At 33.0% G+C, this 26,496-nt stretch overlaps 1 protein-coding gene across 2 annotated transcripts in view; it reads right to left on the reverse strand.

Annotated features, from left to right (window-relative positions):
- Gucy1a2 (guanylate cyclase 1 soluble subunit alpha 2) overlaps window positions 1–26,496 on the reverse strand; it is a 400,022-nt gene that overhangs the window by 75,398 nt on the left and 298,128 nt on the right. Inside the window, exon 8 of one of the 2 annotated variants that reach the window (XM_087212146.1) lies at window positions 11,609–11,711. In XM_087212146.1, the coding sequence (XP_087068272.1) occupies window positions 11,609–11,711 (103 nt within the window). Of the gene's footprint in view, window positions 1–155; window positions 11,712–26,496 lie in introns of those variants that run through there. The other variant, XM_004856489.3, reaches the window with a different exon arrangement.

The following is a 26,496-nucleotide window of genomic DNA, read 5'->3' on the forward strand; positions in this document are numbered from 1 at the left end:
CCCATTCCTATATCTTTAAACATGATACTATAATATTACTACCCTAATATTACTACATCTTTTAAATACTCTGCTAAAAATGATTTAATGTTCCCTGAAAAAAATAAATGGCTTTGGATTGGGATTTGTAAATGATCCCCAAATATATCATAAAATGATTGAAGCTGTGTCTTTTTAAGAACATGGCAATTTGTTAATTTTGGTGAACAGATCAAAATTGTGGTTAAAAATAGCTATAGAATATAGGTCAAAAGTTCAAAGCATAGAGCTAAGAAATATGAAATATAATGTATATTGCTGTTTTAATAGAGGAGAATTATAAAATCAATGGCAAATATTTTCAGAACCTCAAAAAGAAATTAACAAATTCTATGACAAGCTGAGTTTGAGGGGGTACCTAGGAATGAAGACAATGCATCCATTATCTTTAAAGAGCCAGTAAAATCAAGTTGCATTTGGTGTATCCATCTTATTGGAAAGTGCTTTTCAGAAATTTCCTTAGGAACAGAAAAGGCTTCTTTTCTATTTCAATGTTTAGCAATGTGGCATTCAAGTTTCTAAAAAATGACTACTTAAAATGAGAGGATTTTACTAAATTAGGACATTTGTCATGGCTAAAAATAAGAGATTGTACCAAAAAAGGTTGACCCTGATATTTCTTGAGAAAGTGTTTAAATTCAGTGAAAAAGAACGCACATGTATTTTTATCAACTCATGTTTCTCTTCACCAAGGAAACCTCCAGAAGCCCAGTTCCCAGTTCTCAGTTATTTCTATCCCCAAATGATCTCTGCTAGATGCTCACTTTGTCTTTCTTACCTCACAAGTCCACAAAATGTTCAATCATGTGAAAGTGGAAAAGGGAAGTCCCAGACTGAAGAGTAAAATACTATTGCCATGTACCTTACAAAAGCTAGGAAGAAAGAGAGAAAGAAAAGAAGGAGAGAAGGAAGGGAGGGAGAAAGGGTTACAAAATAAGGAGGGTTAGGGAAAAAGAGAAGGAAGAGAGGAAGGAAAAGAAAGACAGTGAAATAAAGAAGAGCTATGGATGCCAGCAAGCTTCAAAGGCCTAATTTACTGCATGTAATCCGTACATACTACAAATCATTCATTTTACATGCATCAAGAGCCTTATTCAGAAATAATGCTCATCTTTATTGATATTCAGTATATGCAATAATTGATATTTGGATCCTGAATGGTTTCTCCTTAACATAAAGCTATACAAATATTTAATTAGATCATGTCATACATATTGATTGAAGACATAATACCGAATTTTCCAAGCAGAAAACAAATTCTGCTCTGGTGGACATATACAATGTGAGAAGTTCTTTTTGCTCCTTTAAATATTTGGTCTTATTAGCCTATTTAATAAGTTCTCTGTTTTATCAAAATTTTGACATAGTGAATCTGACATTATTATTTTATGACATTTTGTTGAATATGAATACTGTGGTTAAAAAAGTTATAATTAGTTATCCATATTGATATTTTCAGCTTCTCCTAAGGTTAACAAGGTTGGACTACAAACATAATGTTAATAAAGTCAAAGTTTGTTTTTTATCCTTTCATCTTTGCTACTGGTATTTCTTTCTCTCTTTTTGTTCAGTTCCAGCTGAATCCAACCAAATATTTCATATATGTTCATAAAATGGGGCACCTCCTATAGTCAGGTAATCATGTGCATTTTAATAAGAGAATTCTTTGAAATACAATCAAAAAGTGCTTTAAGGATCAAAAGCAAAAGCAACGAGCACCAATTATTCCAGGTCACTGAGTTACATAACAAATGAAAATAATGAATTTTACAAGTGCCTAGTGACATACATGAAACAAATTAAAAAGATAGGAATAATAATTTTGTCTGCCATCCACTAATAATTATCTTTACACAGAGCAAAAATAAAAGTCTTTCCAAAATCGCCCTGGATTACTTTAGATGATTATAAAGTCTTCTAGTTCATGTATACTCCTTGGCTAGAGTTAGATCTACCATCAGAGATAATTTGTTCATCTTGACAATACTTTGTAGTTGAAGACTACAAAAGCAATTCATCTGAGAGTCCAAGCCAAGGTTAGACTTTAGTTTTAATGTGACCATGTATATCATGACATCTTGTACATATTTTCTGCAACAAAAATCGTTGAAATATAATTTATAATTAGGTTTTATCACCAGAAAGTAAAACCTGAAGAAACCCAGCAACAAAATTTTCTTTCTAATTGCAAAGTACTGGATGCATTTAGATGGAGGGTTTCATGTTAATAAATCAACTGGCAGTTTCTTCACTTTAAAGAAATCTTAATTGAAAATACTCAGCAAAAAGGGAGATAAGCCAGATCACCTCAGTCTCAGAAGAAAGTCACATTCCTTGGCTACTCTTGAAAGTTACTGATTCTGAACAGAGATATTTCTTGGAAAACAACAAAAGTAGAATTGATCTAGAAATTGAGGTTTCATTTGACAGGGAAATGTAGTTTCTTATTAGAGGTGATATAGAAATAATTATATTTTTAGTCAAATTATTTTAACATAACATGGCTTTGACTTGATTTTTATTCCAAGAAGTTTAAAGATGTTTGCTGAATGTCCTAATGTGAATAAGCCTGAATACACTATTGTTTGACTGTTATCCTTAAACCTTATATTATTTAAAATGACAATATTTTTAGTAAAAAGTCAAACATGAATCAGTGCCACAATCTGTAAATGCGTCTTACTTATGACACCTTCTACAACGTTTCTGTAACAAATGAAAAATATGGGGGAAAAATCATTGAAATATAATTCCTAATTAGGTATTATTACAACTTTAAGGAACCCAGCAACAAAATTAATTTCTTTCTCATTGCTGAAGAACTTGATATATTCAGAAATCTCAAAAATCTCTAGCATCCTGAATTATGGATATGAGTAAGTCGACTCAATGCAATAAAAACTTTGTCTTGAATTATTTTTATAACATAATTATGATAAAAGGTGTTTGGGTTTTCTATCACCTTTAAAAATTTCTGTCTTAAACACTGCATGTCAAATGAAAAATCTTTGACTAAGAGACTACTTAACCATTTTTAATTTAGGAAGATGGAGAGTATATCTTCATCTCTCCAACAGGATACCATCAAATGCTGTGGCATTATTCTCTCCCCACTTTAAATGCTCCCCACTTCAAGGATTCCCATAGAGAAGCATAGTCCTGGGGTTACCCAGGCCTTTTTTTACTCCAAAGCCAGATACTTGTTTCACTAGCAGGCAAAGTCCAATTTGAGAAGAGTATGAAGAGGAATATGGGATATAGTATAGAACCCTAAATGATTTTACAGGCTTTAGAATACAAAATAAATATTTTCCAGTCTTTGTGATTAAATTTTCCAACCCAGAAAAGATACAATTTTTATAATATCAGGGAAAAAACAGAATGTATAAAATAAAACACTCTTCTCACTGAATGTTAGCTCAGCCAAGCATGTTATAAAAGAGAAAATGTTTTGTTTTAGTATCACTTGCACACCGAATATCTGTTCTTTTGTGCTAATTTTAGCAGGCTTTTCTGTGACATGTGGCAGAGCTAGTATTTGGTTTTCTTTGTTCCTGGAATCCAGATGTTGCGACACTTTCATTTACCTTCATCATTGTAACCAAAACTAGTTCTACTTGCCAGCTTCAGAAAGTTCTATTTATAGTTCTGTGAACTTCTAATCCCAGTTTCACTGAAATATTCAGCTGCTGAGAGGCTGGCACTACCTCCTAAAATGACCAAGAATGACCGGTGAAGGTGTTTTGTTTCCTCTTGTTTTACAATAAAAGCAACCATCAGTCAAATAAGCCATTTTCCTTTTCATTAAACAAAAGGTGTGTATTGCGGAAATTGTCACTTCTCTGAGTCTCTATACCTTCCTGAAGAAAAACATCAAATCTTTCTGCTCAGGCTTATCTAAAGAACTTGCCCATTCCAACCCTTGAGAGGCCCTTCAGTCCCAAATTTGATGGAAGGCTATCAGGCAGCAATATGCAGGGAACTGTCTTTAGAAAGTGAGATAATGCAAAGACGCAATTTTGCACATTTCTGATTTTACTCCAATTATTACTTTCCTTCCCCATTCGGATTCAAAGATAGTTTATAGACCACACTAAAAATAAGTTTAGTAATGTCTGTTCTTTTTCTCCAAATACTGAAAAGGTCCCATGGAAAGACTGAATAGAAACTAATTCCTTAATTTAAAAAATACAGAAAAATAAGCTATCATTTTAATTTGCCTTTTAGTCTCTCTCTCGCTCTCTCTCTCCCTCTCTCGCTCTCCTTCTTCCCCTTTCCCTGCCCCCCCGCCCCTTTCTCTTCTTCCTCCCCTTCTCCTTGTCTCCTTCTCTTCCTCTCTTCCTTTCTCTTATTCTCATTGCCTTTCAGATAATAAGCAAGAGTACATAGGTCCAATATTAAGAATGATCTGATTAGAAACGGGATGGATTAACTAGGAGAATAAATTTAATGTAATTTAGTGGATTCAAGTTAAGTCCTTTTCATTATTTATTAACACTCAAATGTATACTTATTAAAGATTTAAGCATCCATTGAAATACAAAAGTATAATTGTCAAAACTTTTTCAGTGAATTCACAATTGTTTGATTTTGATTTTCCAATTGTGGGCAGGAGGATATTAAGTTTTGCTATCAATAGCAGGATGGTAAAGCTCAAATATAAGCAAACTTGCCCTTCATTCTAGTTGTGCTCTGATTCATTAATGATTTGAGGAGAGTTTACCTAGGTAGGCAACAATAGGAACTGTATTTACTTAGATGCTTGGTAATGTATCTAAGTTTACATGATAAATAATGATCCGATTTTTAGATATTCCTCACTGTAACATAAATTTACCAGTTGCTTTTAATTGTAATCTTAATACATTATTCTGAATGATAGATGAGTTAATGTACTAACAGACTGATATTATTGACAATGTCATAATTCATTAAAATATAATTTAAGACTAAAATCATGAATTATTCAATTTGATATTTTTTAAATTTAGTGCTGAATCTTTTTCAGACATTTTAAAATTATACTACAGATGATTTTCAGTCAATAATATTCTTAAAACAGAACATACTTACTAAATATTTGTGCAGCTGACACAGAGAATAATCACACTGAGCTCTTTTCATCCTTAATCTTGCAAGACCTTATCAAACCAACATTTGAATTAATGTGTACCTAAATCTATTTATATTTTTGCAGTACCTACTTTCTCAATCAGCTCTTCCAACCTATCCTCCATTTTTATGCAGCCATTCATCCTTAACTTGCTCCTTACTATCATGCACAAAGATTTGGGCAGCATTACAAATAACACCAAAATCTTTTTGAGAGAAATAGAAAATATAGTATGCTAGGAATTTTTAAAAGGCAAATAAGAAATAATCTGATATATTAATTGCTTAATAGAATGTTTGCCGATGAATAACTTCTGAGACAGATTGAGCATGTCATTTGGTCAAATATTTTCTATCCATCTTCACTTGCTGCTCATTTTGCTGTAAAGTGGTGAATAGCTTCAAAAAGTCCACACCAGCTACATTATTGCTTATATAAACCATGTCTTTATTTTCCCAAAGGTTCTACATAATGCAGAGAAGTGCACATTTTATATGGCATCATCATCATCATGGCTTAAATTATTGCTTGAAACGTTGTTATAAGGTATTGCTAGGAAGTCACTTTTAGATAAATGCACAATTCTTTATGAAAAGTACATAGACTTAGTATTAAGTTAGTGTCTTATTATAACATAAAGTGTAAAGCATTCAGGAGTAAGGTTGTCACTTCAACATTTGCTTCTGTGTTCTAAAATTCATAATATATACGTCGGTGGTGAGGATCAGCAAATCTCACATACTGCATGGCTCTGACAGTGACTAAGAAAATGGTATCGTAGCTCATTTGCCTAATAGCCCTGTAATGAGCAATATTCATCCCTCATGCTTATCAGTATTGACTTGTGTCTCTAATAAGTTTGAACATTCATGCTCAAAAAGCAGACTACAAATTTGAAACCAAAACTAAAATCTGTGGGAAAGATAATGGCATGAAGCTCACACAGTGTTTAACTTAAAAAATAACTACACATGAATTGATGTATTGCTATCTCAGTAAATTTGTATTTACTTCTAGTAATTGAGATTATCTGCACACTTTTCAGTGGTCCCCAAATCTGGCTGTATGATAGCACTACCTAGAGTGGTCTTCTAAATGCAGATTCCTAGGCCCTACCTGAGACCTACTGAACCCAGATCTCTGAAAGTAAAGCCCAGAATCTGCATGCCTAAAACTCTCTAGGTAATTCTAATGAAGGCTTCCAGATACTTCCATGCAAATCAGTTGAACAATTGAATTAGTTCATTTCTTAATAAAGTTGGAATGACAATGAGGTGCTTACTGAAGGCATGATCTGGTCACAACATTTTAGAAATAAAAGACATAAACCTGACTTATCTACATTCCAAAGTCTTCCCCAAAACATTATTCATTTTAATCATGCAACATCTACATTTAATAAACACATATGCACTAAGAATATGCATATGTACAGTATGAGATTAGCTGTAATTCTTCCTGTGTTATAAATGTATCAAATGACTTTTAAATGAAAAGAAAGAAGGAACAAAGGCAGGAAACAGAAAGGTGGCAGGACAACAATACTTAAGCTTCAATTGTTTGAATCAAGTGTGAGGAAGGAATTTTGCACACTATCTCAATATTCTCTGAAAAGATCGTAATAATCTGTATATAATATCAGTATCTGCTATTCATTCACCACTAAGAGAATCCTGAAATTGAGTCCATAGCTAGGGTTAATTTAAGCATTTAACAACAAATCTTATTTTACCATGCTAACTCAGTTCACCTGCATATTACATTGACTGTGAATTAGGTATAATAATATGAAGAGCTGCCCATAAAGACATTCAGAATGAATATTTTAAGCTTTTATAATTCATTGTCATTTCCATCTGGAATTTTGAATTATCTCAAGTAAGTGATGCTTATAGAAGCTTCTGAAAAGACATGATTTTTATAGTTGGAGGACTATAGTCTAATAGTAGAATTAAGTGATAATATAAGGCTTCGTTCTTGTACTTGCATTTCTAGGTTTTTATTGGATAAAGATACCTGGTGCCATCCAAAGAATATTCAGAGTCATGTATAATTAATTTCAAAGGAAAATTCAGAGAAGTTGCATGAAGTGCTTGGTTTCAGACTATATTTTGAAGAAAGAACAGAGGGAGAAACTGCAGATGTAAGCAATGCCCATGATCTGAGAAAAGTGAGTATTATCTGCCTATATCAGGCATCGGCAACTCTTTCTGCAGCCATTATAGATTCAAAAGTGGAGAGAGAATAAAGTTTGATATGGCCAGGCTAAAGTAGTTAGATTGTTTTGAGTGGCAGCATGGAGTAACAGCAGGTCAGGGCTGGGTAACTCTTGCTCAAATGCATGGTGAGACAGAAACCTATATACAAAATTTGACTTGCTGCCTAGTCATCCACAGCACCTGCCTTCAATAAGACAGGAACCAAAGGAGCCTTCAACAAATGTATTTAATGATGGTCATAATCTTGAGCTCCCCCTTGATAGTGTAGAACTTCAGTCACATGATTTCAATCAGCAGCAGTATGATTTTGTATAAAACACAGACCCTGGTAGTTTTCCAAATTCTTTGTGGCTTTGCCCTTTGTATCTTACCAATTTAATTTTGCTTTATTGATGGAACTTTTTGAAGACATTTCCAAATTTAAAAGGTTGCTGTATTTGTGAATGAGATTTTGTTTAAGTTGTTATTGTCCTGTTTTGCTTTGTTTTTCCTGGAGAGGCACACACTTGTACAATAAAATGTTTCCTAACATCACTGTCACTGGACAACAGGAAGAAGTGTGAGACTATGACAGTTAACCTTTGAAGTGATGATTCCACCGACACATTTTCCAATCTCAGGTATTAGTATCTAACTCACAGCCACAACAGGTCACAGCTCATTGGATTCCAAACATCATCACAAATTAAAAGAGAAACTCAAAATACTTTAAAATATAACAGAAAATATGAATATAGAAGCAGATTTTAGATGGCTATGTCAGAGTAACTGAGAAGCTCTATTTTCTTCATCTCTATATCACACATCTAAGAGATCTAATTAATGTGTTATTAAGGTATACTATTCTTTTACCATGGCTACTGTTACCAGTTTGTTATATTTCACAAAGCAGATATATACAGTAAGTTTTAAGTAAATATTTGGGGATTCTGATTTTGTTAGTATTGATTTATTGGCAGATGATGGTATTCTCTCCACTAAAATAATCATGACACCAATGTGAAGGTAGTGACTTCTCCAAATTAGCTTCTTATTTTTTGTACTGGGGCTTGAACTCAGGACCTTGTGCTTGTGAGGCAGGCAGCATATTGACTGAGCTAAATCCCTGGCCCCAAATTAGCTTCATTAGTAAGTATTAAAAGAGGGCAGTTATAGGTACCAGATTGTATTGTAAAGTACTCTTTTTGGAATGGCTTAAATACATTATATCAATTAATATCACTTGGTTTCTAGGGGAGTATTATTGAAGTTTCTTTTAATCTGCCACACTAAAATGCATGGTATTCCTAACAGTTTGTAAGTAAATGAGAATACTGTACAGGTATTAGTCAAATAAAATATAAATGCTGGTACATTTTTATAGTCACAGTTTCTAAGCTATGACATATGCACTGTATTGTATAGGACAAATGAAAATATGCTTTTATTCACAGCATCTAATTTCTGACTGTGAATAGAATGAATGGACATTTTATACAGTATTTTGTAAACACATGTAGTAACAGCACAACTATAATAGTCAACTTTAATAGGTTGGCAAAATGATAAAAGTGAAGACCATTGCCTCAGACTAACTTCAAAAATATATGGATTATATATATTGTATATATATTATATGAAAAATGTAGTTTCATCTTGTTTGTGATAGATAATAGATCTCTGGCATGTGACATCTGCAGTGTAAATGGCTACTTCTTCTCTCTATGAAATCATATAAACCATTACAGAGTTTGTGATTCTTCTAACAAGTTGAGAGTATACACATAAATTCTCCTCTGGACCCCTATTAACAATTAACAAATGATGGAGTGAATTTCCAACGTTTCTTTTACAATATAGATAATTCCCATAGATATTTTTAAGTACAGAGAGGACAATTATATGTTTAGAATAGTTGCTTAGGTAAATCTTTACAAAAAGCAGAGAAATAGGGCAATTCCTGAAAGTCCCTTTTAGCCATATGGTTACAAAACACATTATCACCAAATGTGTATTGATTAACTATATAAAAATAAGTTTTAAATTACTGCACAGAATATGCATAAATGGCTGCCGTGATGTTGAGTCTGTCTCCATGCTACTGTGTTGTCAGAGTCCCTCAAGACTTCTCAGGATATTTTCTAATACTCCGATGAGGACTGAGGTGCTTCCAGCCCGTAACCATACTGGCTGTATACCCCTCACTGTCCCCAGAAAGGACAAGTTCCCTACAGAGATTTTGGGAGGTTAACTGTCCTCATGAAAATACCTTGCCTTCAGCCTACACACCCTTCTGTACAAAACCTGGCCTTCATTCTCCATGGAGTTAAAAGCAGAAACCTGGCCAACAAAGAGTGGGACAGGAAAGGTTAGAAAGCTCAGTGTCTGTATCTTGTATTCTCTATACAAAGAGTGCTGTAATAATGTTCTCATAAACCCCAGGGTGAGAAAAGAGCTCAAATTATAAAAAAGATTACAATTACAACAAATACTTTGAATATCTATAAATATTTTCTAGCCATAAACTTAGAGAACTCAAAAACATTAATTATGCCTCACAGACTACATTGGAAATTACTTAAAATACACCTTAGTTGAGTTATATCATGACCAAATCACAACGCACCCAAAATCCCTGAACAAAAAGGAAATATATTCTATTTAGTAGACATAAGCTACCAATGAGTATATCTAGTGGAGTAGAAAGTGCCTACTTCAAAGATTTTAAGGTAACAATGCTTCCAGCTCATTGACTTCAATAGAAATTTAGGTTTATATCTAATCCAAAATAGGAAAACTCTGGACACACTGTGCTTATAAGTTTACTGTGAACCTGTAACAATATTTCTCATGCAGTATTGATTAATGGGAGTAAGTCTTTATGATAGCAGAACATGCAGTGGAAACCTATCTGTAACTACAGTGATAACTAGTTCTGTAGATTAGACCTTCTCTGGTGTTCATAAAGGTGATTCTCTGAATTTAAAATCCACATCAATCAAACTAGAGAAGAACATTTAAAAGAAAAACTCAATGCCCTAAAATATAAGCTATTTCTTGCTTTGCATTATGCAGTAAGAAACAATATTCTTGGCAAAATGTTGGGATACTTTTTGTGTCAGGAATGCCAGTGTCGGAATTTGCAGCAGTCAGCTCTTAGGAGGGCTCAACTAGGGAAGGGAAGGGGACTTACCAACATGGCACTTAGAAGGATGCTGCTCATTAGGATGCAGTTTAATGTTCAGCTACCTATATTTATAAATCCTAAATTGAAAGGATCCAAGATAACAAAGAATTTTTTGAATGATATGTGTTAGATGATGGCAAAAAGACCTTCCATTAATCTTAGTTACAGATGTATCTGCTATTAGGAAATTCCATTACCTCTGGACTCCATGCTACATTAATTAAATATAAAAGATATATTTACTATACAGACATATACTTTCTCAGCATCTGAAATCCTTGGTTATATGTATTCCCAGTCCAAGCAGTAATCTCTCTAAACAAGTGAAACTATATTAGATTAGTAGGTTAGCATTACATAATGTACCAACAATGCAGTAGCAGATTCTGAAAATCTAATAATGTGTGAAATGTAATTATTTAGAAGAAGAGATATGTATAAAAATAGGTCATAACCCTAAAATATTTTGCTGAGTTACAATTTCTTCTGCTGGGACATTTATCACACTGCCATGATATATGTATGAAATGTCCGCTCAGAAAAAGAAAATTAGAAAATATTCCTCACCTACCAATTCACTAAATGTAGGAATATATACTCAAAACTGGCTCTCAAAGTGATACAAATATATAGGGAAAGATAACTGTGTGGGTGAAAAACAAGACAATAAGGAGTCTATTGGGGTTTTTTTTGAAAGGGGAATATATATATATATATATATATATATATATATATATATATATTCCCAAAACACTTATATGGATAGACACATCTTATATCCCCCTCCCTTCAGCCTTTTTATGGACAACAGTCACCCAAATTTTTCTAGGATTATTGCCTGACATAAGAGAAATTCCACTGCTTGTTCTTAAGAAACCACTGAAAGAGAAACATCTCTTTCCACCCTTCTGTAGTGACCCATGATCTGGGCTTGTGCTTTTTGGGGGAGTCTTTGATCTGCAGGTCTCAGAGGCTTGTCTCTCGGAGGAACATGGTGCCGATGTTGTAGGAAACCTTTCTTATTCTTGATGAAGAAAGAGAAGGCTTTGGCTGCTTTGGACCAGTCCTTACCTCCAGGAAATAGCAGATCCCAGGGATTTCCTTTGGAAAGTTGTCTGGAAGTTCTTCACGGGACCGAGGAATGAATGTGAAACTTTCTTCTCGTTTTAATAATCTAAGAAGAAAATGCAGATGATGTGAATCAAATAGCAGAGGAAATGTGAATAAAGGGACAGAAATTCTAAAGACTCAGGAACCTGATCCAGAACTATGCTCATACTATGCTTATTCTGATTTCTTTGAATAGATGTGACCTTCATAGGACTCCAAATACTAGGAAAGGTTCTAACACACACAAAAAAAATCCCTTCATGTTATAATAATTAAAAAAAAAAAAAACACAGAGCTGCTCATGGTGCTACTTAAAAATATTTGTTTAATTGTGATTTCTTTCTAAATGGCACTCCTTGGAAAATATTGGTTTCAGTGCGATATTTTTCCCCAAACACAGGGCTAAGAAAACAGCATAAGGCATTTTACATTAAATATGCAGGTTTTGTCCTGTTTTGAAAAATTTCTCAAATTCTAGAGCACTCTTTTTATGTTTTGTAGACTCTAAATAAAGTTTAAATGTGTATCCCCCTTGTCAAACACATAAATCAAGTATTGAACTTTGTAGAAAATTTCATGACTCCAAGAGTTTGTGCTGATTACTGATTTCTAGCAATACATATTTTCCAAACTCACTTGTTAAATAGCTTGACTCCTCCCTTTCAGTCACACTTAAAGACTCTGTTTCAGAACCTTAATACTGGAGGAGATTTAGTTTTTAAACTTGTCAAGTTTCATGAAAGGTTCAATTTGATACCCATATCTAAAAATGCAACTAAATAATTCAATTTAATTCAACAACTCCTTATGAACTACTTACTTATTGCCCAAGAAAATTTCTTAGATTCAGGGAATAAAAGAATGACAACCAAAAATCTTTTTAACAATTAAAAAGCAGAGTAATATAAAATTAGTATAGAACAGAATAGATGACACAAGAAAGCTAGATACAAAGGTAGATTTTCAAACAGCTGCGGAAGTCCAGGAGAGGAAAGATGTTTCCAGTAGAAGGATCACATAGACTTCATGACTGAGATGCTTTTTAAGAAGTGAATTTATTACATGGTTTCTGTTATATGAGAAACCTAAAATATAAACAGAGAGCAAAATAAAAGACACACAATAGGAAATAAAGAAGAAAAGAGTGAGGAAGGACGGGAGGAAAGGGAGATGCAAAAAGAATTAAGATGTGTTATAGACATGTACCAACTCCCCATGAGGAATGCAATCATGTACAGGAAACATATACTAATAAAAAATAAAAATTGATAAAAGAAGTGCATTTAAAATGATCAAGATGTCATATGTGCATGTATCAGTTCCCCAAGATGAATGTAATGATTACATATCACAAACATATATTAAGAAATAAATATTTTTTTAAAGTCAACAATTTCACCAAGTAAATACAGAGAATATAATCATCAAAGAGTTGGGAAGTAAAGAATTGTGAACAGGATCAACCAGTTTTCAATCATTTGCTTGACAGTGTTACAGAGTGACAGGACTGTAAGTTAAGGTTGAAGCAGATAGCTAGAACCAAATTCTTGTATCATTATATTAAGTTTATTGGTACAGTTCAGATATACACAATCATCACATTCATCGAATGGAATTTGTACCTGTACATGATATATCTTGATTCTTATTTTTTTTCCCCACTCCCCTCCCCTCCTTTCTACCCCTCTTCCCCTTCTTATTTACCAGAGCTTTGTTTCGAAGTCCTAAACTAAAAGTTCAGGCTTTATTTAGAAGGCAGTGTAGAGCCAAATCCATCATTTTTTCCTGAAAACAACTCAACCTTGTCAATCAGGATAATATTAACATCAGCTTTATTGGGCCGCATAGGAGATGAGTGGAAAAAGGAGTCATTATGGAAAGAAGTACAATAACAAAGGATGTGTGAAAATGTAATCACAAGAACAATGATGCAGATCTCTCCACTAAGGAGAAGAAAAAAATTCTTTCTCAAAAGTTCATAATGGGCAAAATGTAGCCCAAAGCAACAATTGGCAGTACTAATAATTGTTATAATATGTGCAGCCTAGCTTACTTTTATGAACCAGAATTATACTATTTTGCTTTCTAAAGGATAAAAGAACAGATCTAATTGACTATTCCTTAAAAATATTATACAATGATTATACTAATTTGAGATATAAGGAATCGAAGCTCATTATAACATTTTTAAATTCCTGCAAGATGTTTATCCCACTTTATTCATGAAACCTCACGCAAATGCTAACAATGCTCTTTTCAGTGAAGTTTATGGAGAGAGAAAGTGAGTTCAGAATAAGGATGAGATACTCAAGAAAACAGCAAGACAGTAATGGCAGTGGAACTAGAATTAAATTTGTTAACTTCTAATCAAGCTTAGCTCTAAATAAATAACAAGACCAAAACTAAGATAGCTCTCCATCACAAAGCAACTAAACTGAGACACACAAGGTTGAGCATTAATGAGGATCAATGGAAGTCATCAGAACTGTTTCCTTTCTTTTCATTTTCATATTTGTTAATTTTCTTTACATATAATATATAGTCATTACAAAAATAAAATATGAAATATCACTGAAAATAGTTTAATTTAGCAGTGAATTCCACACTGATTTTGCTAAGCTCAAATAGAACAGGTATGATGGGCAGTATGTGAGTGTCAACAAACAATGCAAATCAATCAACACAAACACTTGTTTGCTGCTATGACATGCTAAGCTAGCTTTCTGAGTGTAGTAAAGTAAGTAAGTATGCATAGAATAAATTAAGATAATTATAAATACAAGAAATGGCCATAGAAACAAATGAGTAATGCATGGCAATACATGCTACAACATCTTGATACAACCCCCCAACCCCCTCAAAAAAGAAATTCTGTTGGATAAAAAAGAAGTGATGACTGTGTATTTAAGTACAGACTCAAGAACCAGAGCAATAAAGTTTATAACACCAATTATAACACAGAGCCATAAATTCAGTCTTTTCAAACAGTTTCCTGAAAGTCCCAAATTAGAACTCCATGTGATCTATGTTTCTTTTTTAAGTCCTCAAATTTATCTCTTTTACAGTTTGCTTGCTTCACTCCTGTCTTTATGTTTTGGTATAATTGATATTTTCTGACAATGAAAAGTAAAATTGGGTTACATTTATGAAAGTACTGTATTTATAAATGACTGAGAGAAGAGGGCACCAGCTGTTTACAATGCAGGCAGTTGTACATAATTCACTGCACTTTGTCTGGGAGGAAACACTTCACAACAAATTAATACTTTGACATTTTAAATAAATCTTATATACTGTGCTAGAAATCAACAGAGACAACAGCTTTTATGGGATTATATATTTCCAAGTAAAAATTTTGTTATTGATAAGCTAAATACAGTTTTAAATTTCAATAATAAAAATTAAAGGCTGTAAAGATAAATTTATTCAAACTCCTGATATCCAGGATTTAGCAACCTTTGTATAAATGAACACTGAAGTAGCATATTCAGAGGACTTTCTGTTGGACTATCAGAATGATTTACTGGGTGATCCATGGAGGAGGTTAGGAGAGACAGACCACACAGCATGCCTGATAATGATATGAGTCATGGTGTTGAATAAACCCTCCCATGTGTACACAGAGATTAAGAATGGAGACTCTGATCACCCCAGAGCCTCTGATCCCTTTTGAAATACTTTAGTAAGTCCAAGTTCCTGAACTAGTTCTAAAGTTCTATCTCATAATTTATTTCTTCAGGACCTCAGGACTGACTGATATGGATGCTTATATTCTGCATAAATCTAAATTAATCCCCACCTGTAGTCCCTGCCTGGTTGATATACAATGTGGGAGTTTCAATAATATGTTTAATATGCATTTGGAAGTAGCACAAATCCTAGTTTACCTGCCCATCACCCTTATTCCTTTCAATAGATTTTTTCTACAAATTGATTTTCAAAATAAAACTTTACTGCTGCTTTGGATTGCTGGATGGCTCCTAAGCATGTTGGGAAGCTTGGTAGCCTGGGGTCTAAGGAACAGCTGCCTCACTACTGCAAAACTGAAGCTGAAGCTGATCTCTGATCCAGCCCTGATTGCATGCCCATTTCCCCTAATTCCACCAAGCTTTGTACTCTGTTATATAGATTCCTTTGGACTAGAACTTGAAACTTATACTCAGGCATAATGATCTAAATGTAAAGTATAACACAAGACTCACAGAGTTTTTAAAAAAGGAATAGAATCATAATATGGAACCTCAGGCATCCTATTTGTGTATTATTTTTTCCAAATCATACTTCAAGTGGCATACATAAAGCACATCATGGTCATTTATAAGTCAGAGGCAAGAATTTGGTCTTTTATTTCAATGTACCTTTTCTCCAATTCTATACATTGACTTAATTGCTAATTTGGGAGGCCTTCATGATCACCAGGTATGCTCATTTATCATATTGCTCCAAAATGGCAAAATTAGGAAAAATGACCAATCATGCCATTCTCAAGCCAAACTTCATCCTCACACTCAGAATCATCCAGTTTTCTGGTCAGTGACTTGTTTTCCATTCTCTCTGACTATTGCCTCACTTTTATTGTACTTTCAGGACATTTGACCCCATTATTATATTCTAACACTTAGGTAAAACTGTAAACTTTCAGATATCACATTTTATTTTCCAGTAGCTCATTCTTGTTATGTGATTTTTTTTCATTATGTTGTGTCCTTACTTTCTTCAATCTATGAAAACACTAATCATTCTTTAATGGAGTTTTCTTTTGTTCTCAATATTGTCTGTTAAATCCAAACTTTTATTGACTAGTTTTGCTATTATGGCTGTTGTTTGCTTGTTTTGATGCCTTTCCCTCATTTCAAAAATTCCATAAGTGACAAATATCCTTTCTATTTTAAATGTAAGACATTAAAATATCAAAGATCTTAAGGAAATATTGATTTTAACCTGTCCATTTCATTAGGGCTAATTTTGTCTTCATTAGGAAGACAAAAATCTGTCTTCCCTTTATTTCTTAGAAATATTTTGTTTGTTTGTTTGTTTTTAGTACACATTAGTTATACAAAATAGTACATTTCATTTTGGCATATTCATACATGTATCCAATGTAGTCACACTTTGAATGTTTTCACTTGTTCCTTTATCCACTCATTCATTCCCTTTCCTCCCTACATCACCTTCTTCTCTAACAGTTTTTTTCTACTTTCATATCATCTCTTTTTTATATTTTTAGTAATAAATATTTAATGAGAACAAGGCTACACAGTAAAAACTACACTTTGCAATTACTGTTGCAGCTAATGTTCTGATTAATGATTAGGTTCCTACAATTACATGCACATGAAAAAGATTTGAGTGAGTAATGTGAAGTAGATTCCATTACTCTTGGCAAATGATCATTAACACAGGCTATCAATATTGGAGTTGGCAGAAGCTGGTTCTACTTTTTAGCTTCCCGAGTGTCCAAAAATGGCCCAGTACTGATTTTTGCATTCGACTCCTAATCATGAGAATCATATGAGAATCCAGTTTTCAGTTTCCTGATCTTCAAAGATGGTATGGCCGTGGCTCTAGACCTACACTATAACCACAAAAGTAGGAGATTGACTAACTTACCAGCTTCATATTTTATGTGACTGATTAAAGATAACCAGATTAGAACCTGAGCTCTTATACCACCCAATGATTCCATAGGAACATTATTCTCTGTCTTAAATGTCTTTATTCTTAATATAATATCTAGAGTAGTTTTTCTAGAATTCCCCTCAGTCATATGTTGAACCTTATATATTAATACTCTGATTAGGTTCTCTGAGTGTTTCTGCATGTGAATAGGCTGACTGATTTTTAGATTTAGGGATAATATATTTGCATCTAAGTTTCACCCTTTTCTGTAGAAAATGAGACTTCACCATTCTCTTTTGAGCTAAGCAAAATATCACTTCACTCATATACTTTCCATCTTGCTCTCTTCCATCCTTCCACTGTTAAGTTCTCTTCAATTCATATACACACGTGCATGCACACATGCACAAGAAGTAGTACATTTTTCACTTTTATTATCATTTTACTGTTATTTCAGTAAATGATTATTGTAAACTTCAAAAAAGTATAAAGATAAACTTAGATGTTTGGTCTGCTGGATTAAATTAGAAGTTTCTGTTGTTCCTAATGGTTCATTAAATGTCTTTGCTAAGGAACATACTTGGGCTATATTATAATGGCTTTAGGCACCATGTCTCTGAATGCTAGAGAAAGATGACAGTTCTAAAAAACTGAAATGAAGATATCTTGTGTTTTCCTAAGTGCTCTGAAGTTCCTGAGTGTTTCCTGTTCTTTTTCTTTCCACCTGAGAAGAAGAAAGAAGAAACTCTGTTCTGTATTTTTGTTTTGTGCTTCACTGCTCCAAGATATTATGTAGTTTGAAGATAGGCCCAATGAAACTAGAGTAATTGAGTTAGTTAGGCAGCCTAAAATCCCTAGAAACTCAATGATTCATTTTCTGTAAATAACACTCCTGTCCAAATAAAGAAAGCAAGAATCTTGCTCACTATAAAATAAAGTATTAGAGAATCTCACCAATTTTTTATTTATATATATTTGAAGATTACTAACATTCTTGGTTGTAGATTTTGAGGCAATACTATGATTGTAAATTTGTCTGTTCTAAAATTCAAGTTAATAGAAAAGTTCCAGAAAAGTGTAAGTATTCCTGTATGTCCACTGAAAATTATTAATAAGAGAGTCTCAGAAGCATCTCTGTGGTACCCCGGTTCATTTCTTTCTTCAGCCCACCCTTGCTAAAATACTGAGGGCAGTGAATGCTGACTACTGACCCCAAGGCCAGATGCCTGATGCTTGGGAGAGGGTGCACATCCTGCTGTGTTCCTATCTGAGTGCCCAAACCAAGGCCACCTAAATTCTTGAATTTTAAAATGCTGAATAGCTAAAGATGGTTCTACATTATTTCCTTCTCTGGACACTGCCAATGTTCATATTTAATAGCCTAAGATCTTCATTTTCAGTAAATGCCAAGAAATTTAAAATTTAAAAAGCTCAAATATTTTACTCATAACCAAACAGAACTTTAAAAAGAGATGGCAAATGAGAGACTAGAAAAGATACCTGTAAGTAGTTCTTGTAAATTAATGTGTCACATTCTTTTTACTTCTGTAACCAAAAATTTTTCTTTTTTAAAAAAAGTCTTTCATCACACTGATTTTTCTGTACAAAAGATAACAACAAGATAAGAAATACAAAATCATGCAAATACATATTTTTAAACGAACAATCTTGACTTGATTTCATCATGTAAAGATTTAGAAGCAGACCTGATTTTAAAGAATTCTATGTTCCTTATCTTCTATATTCTGGAACTATTCATATGTAAAGTAAGCCTAGATATATTATAAGAATATATAGAATTGTAATCATTTTAATCCCCTAAACAAGGTAAGTCAATTTGAGAAAATATTTAGAGACTAAAAATAAAGGATATACTCTTTCTCTTTGTTTAAGCATCCAGCTGGACATGGTGTCTCATGCCTGTAGTTCTGGTACTCTGGAAGGGTGAGTGAGGCAAGGGAATCACAAGTTTGAGTCCAGCATGGGAAACTTAGAGACTTAGCAGGGTACTGCCTCAATAATGAATGCAAACATTATTCATCATGAACATGGGCTAAGAATAATAATACCTAACTTCAAAATGGAAAAGATAGAGGGAGGGAGGTTGGTGGGAAGGGGAAAGGAACTTAAAAAAGAAATAAGCCGTGTTATGTTACCCACTTGCCAAGATGAATGTAAACTTCACAAACTACAGTAAATTTTTTTTTAAAAAAGGATGGGACTGTAACTCAGTGTGAAGACTCCATGTTCAGTCCCAGTATCATAAAAAATAGTTCCATCTATTTCTTTCATTTACTATCAACAATGTTTTATAGCAAATATTCCTTTCAAATCCTCCTAAAATGACACTTCCTAGAAATGTTAATTTTTGTGTAGGGAAACTACAGTAAGGTAGTAAATAAAATGGGAGACAAGCTATACATAAACATTGTAAATCTGATCTTTTACTTTGTAAAATCTACTTTGTAGATTTTCCTCCCCGTAGAGGTGAGGTATGGACAAATTAGTTAACTGTACTAGGAGAGTCATTTAAATCATCTAGTTCTCAATTTCCTTGTGGAAAAGGAAAGATTTTGCTGTACAGTAATTTATTTTAAAGATTATTTACCATTCTAACACTTAGTGAAGCTTGAGAATGTATATACTACTCATATTATAGAGGGTCATATGAAATAAATAAACACATTAGTTTTAGACTTGCAAATGTGAAACATGCTCCAAATCTTCAGGGATAACAATGTGGTTTTTGCCAATATCACAAAAACTGATGATAGAGCAATTTTGATTCAGTAATGGGTGACTAATGCATGAGAATCTCTGCACTTTAATCAGCACCATGAAAGGATTCTTGAACACAGCAGAGCTGTCGGATTTCTCCTAGTGTACAAAACTAACACAAAAGAACAGTGAGATAAACTGGATGCTAAAAGATTAACAACCAATTAAAACTGGATTCTAGTCTCTAGGTCTAAAATTAGTTTTCCAAACATACTATATTTTATTAACTATTAAAATATATTTATATAATACATTCATGAGAAATTTTTTGAAGGTAGACCATGTTTGGGGAGAATTTACTTAATAGGACAATACAATATACAAATACTCTAATATAGTAAAATATAATTTTTCCATATACAATAGTATGCATAAATGAGGAAAAAGGAGAAATATAAAATTGTATATAGGCTTATTACATGTAAACCTAAAAATAAAAACTTTAAAGGAGAAATAAATTCCTAAGGCATTATTATTTTCAAAACTCAGAGAATATGATTTTCTCTCCGAGGCCCATTGTTGACTATACCATACATAAAATGATGATGTGTTCTTCCCCTGTCAATTCATTCTTTAAAGATATCCATACCTTGTATACTTTCTTTCTGTTCCCGCCACCATGGTCCTAATTCATGACCATACCATATGCCCAGAACAACACGGTTGCCTCTTGCTAGTTGTTTATCTCTAGTCTCCATTCCATACTCTGTGGAGCAATGCTTCCAAGGAAGTCTTCCTTTTATCATGTTCCCAAGCTCAAAAACCTTCAATGGATCTCTAACAGCATATAAGATTCTCTATTATGTAAGCAGAAAATATATTCTGAGCCTCACTGAATATTAGAAGTGTAAAAATTATTTAAGTAAACATTTTATTTTGGAATAATTTTAGATTTACAAGAGTTGCCAAGATGGTATACTGAGTTCTCCTTTACTCTTTACTCAATTTGCCCTAATGTTTATATTCTATAAAACACATTTGTCAGAACTAAAAATATTAACAGTAGCATAATACCATTAACTAAATTCTTGACTTCAGATTTTACTACTTTTCCACTAGTGTCCTTTTTCTGTTTTCAGGATTTAGTACAAAATATTTAAATTATCTAGACCTAGCTAGCTTTCATAATTCATGAAGAAATTGAGGATGAAATAATTTATGTGGCTTACCAAGGGTCATAAGCTAACTAGTTGTAGGACAGGAATGTGAACTTTATATTCTCTTCTTTGGTCATTTTTTGCTTAATCAGTCAGTAGTAGTTCTTAATATTTTCTAAAGCATGGACCACTCTTGAAATGGAATGAGAATGAGTATGCATAAAAAATGCTTCAGGAGTCTCACAAACACACTAACCCCAAGACTATCTTAAGCGTTACACTATCCCCCACGAACCTCAATATTACTTTAGCCATGTTCTGCACTGGATTTCTAAATCAGCTTTTACTTGAATTGTTTTCATGGGCAATAAATGTTTAAAACTTACTTTTCATTTTGAGCTTTTCAGCTAATATGAACACATATCAAAATGAATCAGTAATGATCCTTTATGAGCTGGAGATGTAGCTCAGTGGTAGAGCATTTATCTAGCATGCATGAGACTCTTGGGTTCAATTCCCAGAACAATAAGAACAACAGCAGAGACAGGAAAGGAGAAGAGAGGAGAGGAGAGGAGAGGAGAGGAGAGGAGAGGAGAAGCAAGGAGAGGAGAGGTGAGGGGAGGGGAGGGAGGGGAGGGGAAAAGAGGGGGGTATAGGAAGAACCTATATTCTGTGCTAATTATAAAGTAAAGTGTGGTCTATCAGGCCACCTGAATTTGTACCATTTTTTAAGAAAGTAATAGATATCCACAATATAGAAAGAACTATTGACATGAGTAACAGATTAATGTCTTTAAATTCTGAATTCTAGAACTAGGTAATGAACCTTTTAATATTTGCTATAGTGGGAAGAGGCACTAGATCTTTCTTCCATACTATTTAGAAATAGGCCCTTATAAGTGACATTTACTACTATTTTTTACTTTGAAACTTTCCTTCCATATGCAGTCTTGAGCCTAAAATCTATGCCAAAAAATCAACTAAACCATAAAAAATGTCTAAATTGCCAGACATGATCTTTCATTTCATGTCTATGAAATAATAACAATAAGTATTATTACATGTTTACATTTTTCTCACTGACTCTTACAAGCACTTTAAGCAAGGAGACCTTTAGAACTGCTCTACCTTTAGAAGGTAAGTTTGAACTATTTTTATCATGAAAATATAAATAGGGAGGGATAGAGGGGTTAAAGGAAGGGCAGGGGAATGGGAAAAAAACAAGAACCAAGAGAGGTTATGTAAAGGTGCAAATTTCCAATGATGAATGTCATTATATTGTAAATCTAAAATGTACCAATAAAATTAATTTAAAAAAGAAAATAGCTGTGAAGTATATATTTATCCTCAAAGTCTTCACTATATGGGTCTTAAATGTACAGGTATATGCATGGAATGATTGAGACAGAATATTCTAAAGTTGAAAAAAATGGCCCTGATTTATTTTTAAAAATGCATTAGCAAGGCTTTGATTGACAATCTACAAAACTACATTTTCTGACAAAATACTACTTAATATAGCAGGAATACAAAGGTGGAAAGAACAAAATAAAAATGTCTAAATGAGTAGAATATCTCATTCAATTTTGTTATATGTGACTTTTATTGGCACATTTAAAAGGGTAGTATTAATGTTGCTGTCTGTAATTGGAAAAGTAGAAATGTAATTCTTGAGGTAGAGCTCAAGTTTTCCTTTCGGGGAAACTAGTCATTTATCTTGACTGATTGTGTTTCTTTTGTAAGATATAGTGTTTACTATTTTGGTGCTTCTATAGCAAAAAGGGTAAGATGATCAATAAAGTTATTTAAAAGACTTACAGAAGAGTAACATTCCAGTTCAAATACTTTTTATTTCCTTAATTATCAAATCACTGCTAAAGATGAATATTTCTATTTGAAAAAAAAGGAGGTGTTACTGATTAACTACTAAACAAGAATTTCCTGAAGATTTTTTGATATCTTTTCAAGCATTATGTGTCCATTGGAAAGAGTAAATGTTTATAACATTGCATCTTACTCTTTTATAATACCATATTGTCAAAGTAACTGAAATGGATTTTCTAGCAAGTATTTTTGACTACTATTAGTAACTATTAACTTATGTATGCAAATAAAAATACATTTAAGTGATTTAATTTTGCTTCAGTTATTCCATGTATCTTTCAGTATACAGAAAAATGAATAAATTCTGATGTCAATAAATTCTGATTAGGAAGCCCATTTTCCCAGTGATGTATTTACACAGCAGAGATATACTTATTCAAAAGGCTGCCACCTCAAAGAACCAAAGGCAGTTTTCTGCTTTACTCAGAAGGCTCCACTGGCTATAGCTTTTTCAAATACATTCATGTTTCATCCAGGTATAGAGATACTAACATAATTTAAAATATTTAAATATAATATATATTACATTATAAATATAATATTTAATATTATATAATATTAAATATTATATATAATAATATAATATATTAGAAACATAATATTAAATATTTAAAATATAGAGACTCCAAGTGAATATTTTAGAAATAACATGCTTCTCTTTTATTACCATGCATATGAAAGGAACTCCAAAATAGCACAAGTGAATCCTGGGTATTATGTCTACATGAATAAGAAAAGAGAAATCTCCCACACTATGATTTCAGTTTGCTCATTACTTCTCTCTTCACCATTCTCTTGCAGAGGAAATTCTCCCACTAATGCAGAAATTATTGGGGTTCATTTTCCATTTTATCTGACTTAGTTGTTAATCAACCCTATGAGATACTTTAACCATAGACAAAGACTCAGGCTTGAAAGTAGAGAGGAGTGGATTTGAATTCTGACTCCCATACACACTTAGCTTATGCTCATGGTGACTTATGTAACCTTTCTAAGTGCTGGTTGCTTTAGACACCCTCAAATAAATTGCTCAATCAAAAATAGGCAATTGAAATGTATAGATCTTCACAGAAGAAGTATAAGTGAACAATAAGTACACAAAAAATATTCAGCATCTTTGGCTGTTAAAGAAATGCAAATTAAAATAGCACTGAGATTACATCTTACTTCAGTAAGAATGAATATTATCAAGAACTCAAAAAACAACAAAGTCTGATGAGGTTGTGGGACAAAAGGAACCCTTCCATACTGTTGAAGGGAATGTAAACTTCTATAACCATTATGGAAATCAGTATAGAGATTCCTCAAAAACCTAAAACTAGAAATTCCATTCAATTGGGCTATACCTCTCCTGGATATCTTCTCCAAAAAGTTAAAAACATATTATTATAATGATATATCCATCCTCATGTTTTTAGAAGCACCACTCACTGTAATTGAACCTTTAGAGATGCCCTATATATGCAAAATGAAGTACTGATAAGCCATAAAGAAGGATAAATATGAGTTGATTGTAGAAAGATAGGTACACCTTGAGACCATAATGCTAAGTGGAATCAATCAGTCAGTGAAGGATAAATATCATAGTTTCTTTTATATAAGAAACACAAAGTATAAATAATTTGAAGAGCAAAATAATAGATAATAGGAAACAGGGAAAGATCCCTTTAGCAGATGAGAAGGGGATCTACGGATGAAGGGAGATGGAAGGAAGGGGAAGTAAAAAGCATTAAGATGTGATATATATACTGCCCAAAATGAATGTATTCATTATGTATTGCAAACATGTGCTAATAAAAATTTTTAAAAAATAAGTGCTAGTTTCTTCTCATTTGAAAAATTAAGATAATAACTGTCTATCTCACAGGCTAGCTGTGAAGATTAAATGAGATAATGTGAATAAACTGCTCAGAGAGAATAAGGCAATAGATTTTTGTTATGACTTTGATGGAGATTTTAGAGCTAAAAGTTATTTTAGTGACAATCCAGGTCAGGGGTGGTGAACCTACGGCACATGCGCCACAGGTATCATTGAAAGCTCTGAAAGGTTTGCCATCACTGATTTAGGTCAATATCTCAACCAAGATTAGATCAGATATCTTAATTCATAGAATAGGAATTTATGTACTATATCAAACTCTAACACAAAAATGTTGTCTGTGCACTTTCAAGCCTGGTTATCTGAGGATAGGAAAAGAAAAGAGGATGCTGAAACAGCTGCGGGCACATTCAGCCATCTGATCTTTGACGAAAGGGGCCGAAAATATAGGTTGGAGAAAAGATAGCACCTTTAATAAATGGTGCTGGGAAGATTAGCCAGTTTTCACTAACCACATGCAAAGACTGAATCTAGGCCCATATATCCCACCATATACTAAACTAAAATAAAAATGTATCAAAGATCTAAATGTTACAACAGAAACAGTTAACCTGCTGGAAGGTAAAACTCTTGAAGACATAGGTATAGACAAGGATTCTCTGAACAGAACCCCAAGTGCACAAGAAATAACATCAAGAATCAACAAATGGGACCATATCAAATTAAAAAGCTTCTCTACAGCAAAGGAAACAACCAACAGAGTGAAGAGACAACCCTCAGAATGGGAAAATTTTTTTTACCTACTCCTTGGACAGAGGACTAATATCTAGAATAGATAAAGAACTCACAAAAATTAGATCTCTCAAAATAAAAGACTCAATTTAAAAATGGGCTATTGAAATAAACTTCCCAGAAAGGAAGTACAAATAGCTAATACATACATGAAAAAATATTCGACAACTCTATCCCTTAGAGAAATGTAAATTAAAATAACACTGAGCTTCTATTTCACTCCAGAAAGAACGGTCATCTTCAAGAAATCAAATAATAACAAATGCTGGTGAGGCTGCAGAGTAAAAGGAGCCTTTCTACATACAACCATTATGGAAATTAGTATGAACATTCCTCAAAAAACTAGAAACTAGAAATTCCATTCAACCTAGATATTACCCTTCTAAGTGTCTCCCTGAAAGAGTTAAAGGCATATTTCAGTGATACCTGCATACCCATGTTTATAGGAATAAAAATCATAATTGCTAAATCTTGGAAGTGGTCTATGTGTCTACCAACAGGTGAATGGATAAAGAAAACATATTTATACACAATGGAATGCTACTCTGCCATAAATAAGGATAAAATTTGAGTCATTTGTAAGAAAATAGATGCACCTTGAGACTATAATGTTCAATGAAATATATCAGACACATGTTTAAATATTCCCCAGTTTCTCTTATATGAGAAACCCAAAATATAAATAAATTATAGAGCAAAATAAAAGATAATAGAAAACAGGGAGATAGATCTTTTGCAAATGGAAGGGGAGCAAGAGAAAGAGAGAGAGGTTACAGAGGGGAGAGAAAGGGGGATGAAAAAATATAATTAAGATATTCATATACATATAGCAACTTTCCATGATGAATGTAATCATCATG

This window comes from Heterocephalus glaber, unplaced genomic scaffold (genome assembly GCF_053883595.1).
Source record: "Heterocephalus glaber isolate CG9 unplaced genomic scaffold, H.glaber_assembly_v1.0 deba00001429, whole genome shotgun sequence".
Taxonomy (NCBI): Eukaryota; Metazoa; Chordata; class Mammalia; order Rodentia; family Bathyergidae; genus Heterocephalus; species Heterocephalus glaber.